We start from the raw sequence: 10,802 nt of genomic DNA, 5'->3' as shown, positions 1-10,802 counted from the left end.
TAAAGGTTATCATAGTGGATTTTATCTATATCTGTTATTAAGAATCCTAACAGTGCACTTGACTTGATTGCACTATATATACTAGGATTCAAGAATTGAAGCACCGAAGAAACTGACATTAGTAAAAAGGTCTTTTTGTTTTAAATAACTGTACTTAAAAGCGTTAGAAGAGTGAAACTCAGATTTACTGTAACAAAGGAATATAATAAAATTTGTAGAAACAGAATATTACAGTTAAATGTTAAATTTTAACTGTATCCACAGGTTTGTAATCTTTTTATAATGCTATAAAACACAACTTTTTGTTAACAACGGCATAATAATTTTGTTACAGTGTACGCTACTGTCTGAGTCTTGTGCATCTTATAAATGGCGCATGCGTCATAAGAGCCTGACGTACACTTGATCATTCTTATTTTTGGCTTTACTTGTTAGCTTGATTTCAAAGCTAAGTGTTCTCAGCAGTTCCTAGAGAGAGTCTTTTGACGAAGGAGTCAGTTTGTTTAAAGTATTAGTAAAAAATGACAGATACTAAAATGGATTATCGTGCGAATGGTAGAAGCAATGGATACGTGGGAACGTATGTAACAGAAGGACAGAACGGTTTTCGTACAAAGTTACAAATAAACGAGTGGACATTTAGTTTATTTCTATTTGTCCTGTCATTGGGAATCGTCATTGGAAAACTATTCGTCAGTTACGGTAAGATTATCAATTCTTGATAACGTATGACAGAACAGTCAGACGTTAATACCGGCAAAGTGTTTGTAAGGCCGTGGCGTCCAATTATTTTATATGGCAATCAGGTGGGCTTATCTTTAATGTGTGCAAGAGTGTATAACCTGGCTTAGGTTAAATTATGCCTATACCTATATTAAACTGTATATATGCACATGGAATGGGTAGCGCACGTGTATAATACTAATGTGTATTCTTATACCATGCAGGTATAGTCTGCTTCAAGAAACACGCTTTGTTTTCATTATTTTTCGTGGGAACGACCAAAGGTTCTATAACATTATCTTCTTCTTTCATTGATTTTCTTTTCATTTTACAATATTTCCTTCAGTTAAGATGCAATTGTAAATAGGACTACATTTGCATACCCAGAACATATGTAGTTTGTGAGAGATATATGCAATGTATAGAATTGCGTTATATCATCTGATGACCAAATTTGTTGAGGGTCATGTCCTCGGCTCATAAAATTGCATCATCCCGTTCGTCGTCATGACATACTTTTTTAAGGTGCATATTAACAAGCCTAAAGAAAGGACGCCACAATGGTCTATTAGACATGTAAAAATGAGGTGAAATTTATCAAAACAAGATATACTTTTTGTTTTAATAGTTATATATAGATATCATTTATAAGACTGGACTATGTTTCATAAACTTGATGCTTTAATAAGAAGCAAGAGTGTTGCATGTATTTATTTTTTTGTTATATCTTTCTAAGGATCAACAAGGATGTATGAAATCTTTGTAAGCAATCATTTTATCTTTGGACATATGAAGTTGTCATATTACAATGGTCACGTACGATTATATTTTTTTACTTGAAATCAATTATTTATATCTCACCTTCAGGAGGTGCATTGCATTGGCCAACTAACGGCCAATACACTCTACCATCGCTACCAACCCTTTCTCGTGTTTCCCATCTATCCAACGTTCTAAATCTGCCTCATTCAGTTGAGTTTGATGGGAAACAATTGGCTTCAGCCAGTGAGAAATTTTTTAATGCCAGTCGTCGATATGAAGAGGCTGTATCTGATGCTGTAATTGGTATATCCAGTAGATACGGATGGTTGATAAGGGCGGCATTGAGTGGGCTGGCAATGATGGGTTTCACGTGGTTTATCATATACAAGGACAGCAGTATTCCTGGAGTCAACCCACCATCGCCCTTTAGCCCTTCAAAACAACGGTAAGTTGTATTTGCCTGTAGAAATGCATCATATAATTTAGAGTTCTCTTGAGAATAAAATCATGTAATGGTATGACTATGCACAGTAGCATCTATTTCTTTATAATTTTAATTATGTAGTTGTTGGAAGTTTATCGTTACAATAGGATTATTGTTTCTAATAACCCTCTTCTTCAAACTTTTTTAGTTTTCTTAAAATATAAAGGTACAGATAAGTAGATATATTATTTATTATTCATTTTTGACATGAAACATGTTAATGATGATTGCACTTATTTTTTGTATTATGCGGAGGCTTTATTGTTTAAGATTGGTTTTAGCATGTGCATATAAAAAACGAGTATTAAATTATTTATTATAACTTCACTTTTTTCCTTCAGAATACTTTAAGGGTATTGATTTTTTAAATGTAATTTAATGCGAGTATGTATAGCTTATAAAGGACTAACATGATGTTTGCTATGCATGTGTATAATTTGTTTGTAGTCATTTGATTTTGTAAAATTGTAAAGATCTATAAATATTATTTAATTTTTTTCAGAATTCCTGCAAGTTCCAGATTGCAGATAAACTATTTTGTTGGAGTTTTGATTGGATTTCTGATTTTTGTCTACATGTGCCTCTAATGTCAACTTCTCCATGAAGTGTTCATTATGCAACGAAATTTACTACTGCAGTTCATATGCTATGTTACTTCAAAGCATACCCTGTTATTCGGTTATGTCCCTATTTATTTAAATATTTAAATCTCTATTGCTACTGCTACAAAGCATGATCAACATTAGTAATTATATAAATAAGTATTAAGTTATTTACTAAACGAAGAATATATGTATTAATTTATGCAATACGGGTGGTTCAAAAGTATTTCTAGTATGGTACACAAAGCTGTGCCACATATAAATATCACTCTCAGGCTTGTTTGATATATGAGTAGAGAAAAGTTGCGAGTACATTATGTACTAAAAGATAAAGAATGTATATACAAATGCGTGCTTCTAAAAAGAAATGAGTTCTATCAAAATATTTAATGTCAAGCACACAAAGCTATGTTGTGCTACATTCATACTTACTACTGATACTATTATACTTTTGCAAACTTGCATCTGAACGGTTGCTATGGTACAAATAGATTTTACTAATATTTAAAAACGTTATTTAGCGTTTGTATTATAAGTATCAAGTATTTAAGACTGACTAATCAGCCGCAAGATTAATTAATTCCGGTGTACTGTGCAGCTCAGTGTTTACATAATGTTGTTTTACTTCTTCTTTGATACTAAATAACTTTTTGTTTGTGTACTTATAAAAACTGATCTGATATGTACCTTGCTGTGATCCTATTATCTCTTTTCAAATGAATTATTCAATTAGTTTGTGCTACCAGTGCTTTACTACAATTCAATAATGAACAATGATTATAATGCATTTACTAATTATGTGTTATGATCAAAATTATGAATTTGAGCATTATTAAAATACCAATGTGTCATTTTATTTGCTTAAAATTAACTTACATTAAAAAGTGTATTATTTAAAAATTTTTTTTTTTAATAATTTTCAATTATAATATACCTAACTTGATATTTGATGTTAAAAAAAAGGTATATTATCAATTGCACTGTAAAACTATAGAATTAAAAAACATTGTTCATGTGCATAGTGGTAATTATTTTCAACTTGACACACTGCCCAAATCACAATAATTGCCAATAAAGCCTTAATCTTGTACATATATTAATATCTAAAGTTTTATGGTTCTTCATAATAGCTGCATAAAAGTTATGAAAATATTTGTAAGAAACATCTAGTCATCACAAGAGACAATCGTAAACTTCTGATTTTATAATTTATATAAATAATCATAGATTGAACAACATAATATGGTATATGGAAAACAACTGCATTTGAAATATTAATTGAAATCTATCCATATTAAATTATGGAAATGTTTCAACACAATGAAGATGTATTAAGTTCTACTTATTGCTCTGAAAATTACTACTTAATTCATTAAGATAAATCTATTTGTTTCAGATTTAATATTTATTATCCGATCATAACATATCACAATGTTTCATAATCATTAAGTTGTACTCAATTTCAATAAACTAACAAATTATATAAACTAAATGGTCATATCTTATTGTCAAATTCTTTGCCCCTATTCCATGCTTTAATTTGTGACAATTTTTCTGTTTCCTGCACGCTAATTTTGACAACTCTTTGGCATCTTTCATCAGACGAATCAAGTAACGCAATTTAAAAATGCATATCTATATTTATAAGTTGGATTTAAGAAACCCATGTTACGATGCATGATTTTATAAACGCCATTCTATTCAAAGTTTGCGTTGTAAATATAAGAATTGCAAAAAATATATTCTATCCGATAGATTTTTATCGTGAAACTTCCTGCATGTTTGGACAATGAATAATACGCAAGATGATGTAACCATAAATTTATAAATGTAGTTATGTTGTATCTAAACTAGTAGTAGAGTCCCTCTAGTAAAGGCCTTCATACATAAAACGACGTAACGACTTAACACGTAAGCGTAAGGAAACCAACCAATCAGAATCTAGTACTGTCCCCTCCACTTTTCTCCGTAAGACGTAAGCCGTAGTGCCGAAAAATATCGTAAGGATGAAATCGTTACGGCTTACTTCTTACGGACAACCAATCACAAACCTTCGCGCGTTCTCGTTTAAAAGAACATTGTTTACACGTGAGACGAGTGGCTTTGATGTGCTTTGATATTGAATAAAACCAGCAATGAATGATCATAAGCACTATTGTTCAACAATGTATTGTAATAAATAAAATTATAGTATGTACAATGACGACACTTTGATAAAAATGTGCAATTCTTTCTTGAGTGTGATTGGCCCTAGCTTACTCCTTACGCGTGTGGTGTGCGATGGTGCTTACTGATTACAGCTTACGGTTGCGTCTTAAGTCGTTACGTCATTTGTGTGTGAAGGTCTTAAGAGTCCGGCCAATACCCGAGAGGGACGCCATGTTTAGAGCTCGTTTGGAACCGCCATGACATTGCGCGCGGATTTTCAAACTATCAATCTTTACCATCAAGAGACTCGGTCGAGTCTCGCGCCAGGTACAGGCAACCCGCCATACAGGGCTTAACACTACCCCCACTACACAATGCGAATCCCTCCGATATACGTATTCACACACAACATCCTATTCCGGGAAGAGTCCTCAAAATGGTGGAGCCAATCAGTAAGAGGCCCATCGTTGGCCGGACTGGGCCGGACTCTTGCTAGAAGGGCTGTAGCTAGTAGGTGCTTAGCACGGCCTCTTATTTGCTGTCAGTTTTCTGTAATCTTGAAAATTTTCGCAAATTTAGTTATATTTATGTAAATCTTGTATTGCAGCATATTTTTAGTTGGTGCACAGTAAAACGATAATATACAGGCAGAGAACTCAATCATGAATCATCAGATTTATAAAATATATAACCAAGAGGATTTCAATAGGATCACTAAAGGAATTAAAGTTGCGCAATGCATGCAATCCAAATCTACATCTGGTAAGATTTACGCTATGATAATCGAAACGCTTTTTCATTTTACACAAGATTTTAATATACCATTTAGCTTATCTGCGTATTTGCAAATAGTCTAGACTGTCGTGTTATGTTCGCCATACTTGTATTTGAGATTTTTTTGATACATGTCAAAATATTAGTTAACTTTTCAACAATGTTTTGTGTTATCTTTGGGGGCTAAACTGCAGAATACGACTCCTATTTAAAGTTAGCTGTGGAATTTTTAATTTTTTTTTCGTGTAGTCTTTCAAGAAGTTGTATTCTGTAATTTTACCCCTTTGGGTTACGAACTTATAAAATTCCATATGGAAAATTAATTTCCTAAAATTTATTCATTACTGATAATTACAACAGATCGCACAATGGTGCAAATAGAAAAATGACCATATTATTAGATGTTAATATTTGATTTAATAATAAAGTTTATTTCAATTTATCTTTAAATAAGATACTATTCGTAATGTGCTTTTAACATTTCTTTTTAGAATTATTAAAATATATAAATGGTTATTCAGTACTATTATACTACCTGAATATGGTTCTACCATGTGAATTAACAGAAATCAAATCGATAGAATCATCTTTTGGCAGTGCAATAATCCTAATCAAACTTGTATAGTTAACAAATAAAACTTATGGGGATGTATTAAATTTTAGTTTATAACATATTCTCATGCAAAAAACATACTAGTTTCAGACACAGAAAAAATACTGGGCCAACTTGATGAGTTAGTTGTATCTGACTCACTAAGCTGTTCATTCTGCAATATTGTTTTTGAGGATCAAGCAAAGCAACGTGTTCATTATAAATCAGATTGGCATTGCTATAATCTTAAGCAACGGTTGTATGGCCTTAAATCTATTAGCGAAGATGATTTTGGTTTATTAGCTGATAAAGGTAATCACATTGCCTTTATACACTTGTTCTGATTGGGAATTATTCCCTAATAGTTTTTGATAATCATTATTTATATGATTCTAGATGATGTATCTAGTACACCTGGTACAGAATCAGAATCAGAAAATGAAGAGGAAATGTGTACCTCAGATACAGGCAGTTCACCAAATGGAAATTCTAGTAGTAAAGAATCAGGAACGAAGACCAGTCCAACATCCATTGATAACAAGAATAGAAGGCAAGAAAATAATAATAAAGCAGTTGAATTTACGTCTGATAGTTCTGATACAGAAAATGATGAGGAAGTTTTGAAAAAAAAGAAAAATTTATTAGTAGTAGCAAGTCGCCACTCTAAAATTTTCTTTGAAAATGAGGAAGGAAATATCTTCAGTATATATAGATGCTTACTTCACAATAAGAAGGTACTTATCATCACTCAATAAGCTTGGTCACTGTTATTCAGCAATGTTATGCACATGTCATCTCTGTCATTAAACATACTACAAAGTAGCAAGATTGGATGTTCAACTGACAATAAAGTTTTTTTTAAGTATAACCAGTAAATTACTGACAATAACTGTGATAGTTCACATGTGCCCAAGATTGCAAACATTCTGCATATTTCACATATATTATCTTGTGATCTCGTCTATTTTGTTAGAAAATCATGGCGGGTCTGTAGTTGTCCGATCAGGAGAGTTGCAATTAAATTTTAGGAAGTTCCTGAAGAAGATAACGAGATAATAGCTCAGGCTTTGGAGAGTGGGAAGAGAACCAATTGGACCGTGATAATGCTTGGTGGAGGCCATGTAGCAGCTGCAGTATTTCAAGGTATAAATTTCAAATAAGTTAAGCATATTATGAATAATTAAAAATTGCATGGTATATTTACAACATTAATTGTAGGTGGTGAGGCAGTAGTGCACAAAACTTTTCACAGTTATACTGTACGTGCAAAACAAGGCGGTGCGCAATGTTCCCGAGATATGCGTACAATGGGAAGTCATCCAAAAAGTGCTGGAGCAAATTTACGTCGTTATAATAGAGCCTCCCTCATTCAGGTATATAAAAATTATAAAAATCTCAATCTTTCAAAATATTTATAAGATTATAAGTATATTAAGTATTATTCAAAACACTTACGCATCTAATACTCTTCTAGCACGTACAAGAAATATTAGAATCCTGGTCTACGGAAATTGCCAATTCCTCATTGATCTTATATAGAGCTGTCGGTCCTTACAATAGATCGGTGCTTTTTGGTGGGAAAAATCCATCATTAGATAAAAATGATTCGAGACTAAGACCTGTGCCATTTCCTACAGCGCGAGCGACATTCAGCGAGGTTAAACGAGTGTATGATATACTGAGCACAATGGAAATTTATGGTAAATAATTATCACAATTATCATGGAACATTCATAATAACAGTTGGACGAATGTTGATTAGGATCAGCAGCACAGTTCACTGATTGCTTTCCCATCTCACCGCGCCAACCTATCCGTAAAAAGGTCTTGAAGGTTGATGTAGAGGAGACATCTGAGAAAATTCTTGATGATAAAAGTAATCCTAATCCCGGAACTGACGGTGTTAGCGAGGTGCAGAATAATGAAAAGACTAAAAACTCATTGCAAACAACACCTGAAAGACAATATAGAAGTCCACGTTCTCATATAGACAGAGCAAAACCTAGAAAAAGTCCACGACGTCCGCTACCAGGTACTTTACTTTTCAGACAGATATAACATTAACAACAGTGTAACAACGAAGTTATATACATTGCAGATATAGTGGCTCGACTAGCTCAATCATCTTCAGGATCGGAGACTGACGAGAAAGAGGAATGTTCTAGTGGTAACATAATGGACATTCCGTTGATACATGAAAATTTTGAAATTGAATTCAATGATCACTTGCAAGCCTTCCAGGATACTGTTCCTAGATACATGAAGAGTAAAAAAATTCGACGGCAGAAGAGAAAAGTAAAAAAGGACCGCAACGAAGGTACTGTGTTGAGTTGACATTTTTGGCTTCACATTTTTAATTCTGTATCGCTTATGGTAAATGAATTTCAATTTAGAAATTCCGGTGAACGAAGTATTAGTCAGTGTAAAGCAGAAGTTATGGGCAGCTTGTAAGCTTGGAGACATTGAGTTACTGTCCTCAGCTGTGGAAAGTCTTTTAACTGAGATACGTAGATGTCAGGTTATCGAAGAGCAAATTAGCAAAGAACAGGAGCAAGCCTTAGATTCCGTTGCACTTATTACAATGGATGATGTCATTAAACTCGTAAACGACCCCAACACAGATGGTAATACAATGTTGCATATGGTAGCTGCTAAGGGATATGTAAAATTAGTTTGGCAAGTGTTTTTACAACATAATAATTTTTTTATTGTAATTATATAATATTACTTTAGTAATTTTATCTGACAGGTCTTTGCTCGAAATTGGATCGGATCCTTGCAATAAAAATAAAAAACGTGAAACACCTTACGTAACCGCTGCGGATAAAGAGACAAGAAATACCTTCAGACGATTTATGTGCGAGAATCCTGAAAAGTTTAATTACGATAAGGTAAGTCAAAATTGACAATAAATATTTCACCGACTTAAATAGTTTTATGCGAAATATTCATAATTCGTTGTTACCAGTCTCGGATACCTGGACCAATGACTGTCGAGATGGAGCAAGAGATCCTCGAGAAAAAGAAGGAGCAGAGAAGGGCAAAACGTAAGAAGGAGAAGATGAAGAAGAAGGAGTTTGAGATTAAAAAACAAGAAGAAGAGGCAAGGCAGAGGTTTCTTCATCTTAGTGACAGAGAGAAGGTACTTAAACAGATCTTATATCACTGTATTACTTTTTACTTTATACATTTTTTATGTTCTTACATTTAACTTTTTTTCTTGTTACCAGAGAGCATTGGCAGCTGAGAATCGAATTCGGCAACAAGGCGGCAAAGTCGAAACACGCTGTTTCCAATGTGGCTCCGATATGAGTGGCAAAGTGCCTTTTGAATACAATGCTAATCGTTTTTGTTCTATGCCTTGTCTGAAGGAACATCGTCTCCGTCACAAAGCAATTCTCTGATGCCACCCTACATGTCTGTAGGACAATCCTTTCATCTATTTCGAGATGTCTAGATAACAGCAGGTCTATGATGAGAGTGAAAAATCATATGGTATAAAATAACCGAGAGATTGCAGTTGAAAGCATCTTTGTTTTCAATCAGACACGGGTAGGAACTATTTCAACTATAAAATATATCAGGTTCTAAATGTCGCATAGTAATTTCGATAACTATACAATTAATTGCCATGCCAAACAGTGTTGCCAGAATTATTTAAAGACATTTTGAGAATGTTTCAGGTTAAATTACACTCTTCTTTCAAATAATCGTCTCGTTCCTTTTAGATTTCCTTTCAGGTTTCAAATAGACAGGTTTTTGATTTTATACGGTAGCCAGTGTTATATACAAAACAAATCTCAAAGTCCTTAAGAAGTCCCTAAGATTAATTACATTGGTAATACAATCCTAAAGCGCACAGATTTAGATTACTCAGTGGCGTTTAAGGAATTCTTTGTGAATGTTGCTAAAGATAATAGTGATCTAGTTTAAAAGTGAGATATTCTAGAGTTTCAACGTTTTAGGGAGGACCCAGTTACGTTTTTTTTTCATTTTTTTTTGAATAAAATTTAACATATATTTGTAAAGATAGATGCCGATGCCGATGGGTGCATTAATCTGTGGATACTTTTTGTACATGCATGTAAAATTTTAAATACTGTTCACTTAGCCGTTTCAAAATGAAAATTTGTTTAATATATACAAAGCTCTATTGTTTATGGGCATTGTATTACTAGTTAATTACAGGTGAAGGTCTTGGGATACAATATTTTATAACATTTGTTTCTTCATTAACTATCCACATTGTGGTACGATGTGTATATATTCTGATAAATAGTATCTGCGATCTAAGGGAAGATCTCTTTGATTTTTTACTCTTAACTGTTTGCAGTGACTCTCATGCATTTATTGCATATCATACCGCGTGAAAAACTTGACATTGTGTGTATTCTAAGTAGATAAGTACACATGTGCAGATATATTCAAAATGAATTGATTAAAGCATAATTATGCTAAAAGTTAACGTACTCGTAAGTTATTACGTATGCAAAATAAATATTAATATGAAGAACAATGATAATTGATAACTGCTGCATATTGTCGATTCTTAATTGTCAAACATTTGACATGTGACAGACAAGATAACTAGATGTATTACAAATAGTGAATCGTAGAACAAAGTGTAAGTGTAGCTGAAATTTCACAAGTGTGAAAAGTGTGACAAAATAAATTCTTTAAAAAATATACAGTCATTGTATCATTACATCAGTAGGTA

At 32.9% G+C, this 10,802-nt stretch overlaps 2 protein-coding genes across 4 annotated transcripts; both read left to right on the top strand.

Annotated features, from left to right (window-relative positions):
* Positions 1-135: 135 nt before the first annotated feature.
* Positions 136-3,588, top strand: LOC112495179. 2 transcript variants are annotated; one of them, XM_025090605.1, is made up of 5 exons: positions 136-264; positions 335-702; positions 1,591-1,930; positions 2,118-2,135; positions 2,472-3,588. In XM_025090605.1, exons 2-4 carry the CDS (start codon positions 522-524, stop codon positions 2,131-2,133), a joined length of 537 nt encoding a protein of 178 aa, XP_024946373.1. In that variant the 5' UTR covers positions 136-264; positions 335-521; the 3' UTR covers positions 2,134-2,135; positions 2,472-3,588. The 2 variants fall into 2 exon arrangements, with proteins under 2 accessions (XP_024946373.1, XP_024946372.1); XM_025090604.1 differs by lacking the exon at positions 2,118-2,135.
* Positions 3,589-5,135: 1,547 nt separating this feature from the next.
* LOC107273300 (ankyrin repeat and zinc finger domain-containing protein 1) lies at positions 5,136-10,771 on the top strand. Of its 2 annotated transcripts, none has more exons than XM_015751362.2 (13): positions 5,136-5,259; positions 5,327-5,481; positions 6,191-6,397; positions 6,482-6,819; positions 7,114-7,228; positions 7,304-7,458; positions 7,560-7,785; positions 7,848-8,117; positions 8,184-8,402; positions 8,479-8,761; positions 8,835-8,976; positions 9,054-9,227; positions 9,316-10,771. In XM_015751362.2, exons 2-13 carry the CDS (start codon positions 5,382-5,384, stop codon positions 9,487-9,489), a joined length of 2,403 nt encoding a protein of 800 aa, XP_015606848.1. In that variant the 5' UTR covers positions 5,136-5,259; positions 5,327-5,381; the 3' UTR covers positions 9,490-10,771. The 2 variants fall into 2 exon arrangements, with proteins under 2 accessions (XP_015606848.1, XP_024946362.1); XM_025090594.1 differs by having other exon boundaries at positions 5,140-5,229.
* Positions 10,772-10,802: the final 31 nt, after the last annotated feature.

Source organism: Cephus cinctus, unplaced genomic scaffold (genome assembly GCF_000341935.2).
Source record: "Cephus cinctus unplaced genomic scaffold, Ccin1 Ccin1_scaffold1553, whole genome shotgun sequence".
Classification (NCBI taxonomy): Eukaryota; Metazoa; Arthropoda; class Insecta; order Hymenoptera; family Cephidae; genus Cephus; species Cephus cinctus.
The sequence above is the reverse complement of the archived record's forward strand: the minus strand, read 5'-3'. Positions and strand labels throughout refer to the sequence as shown.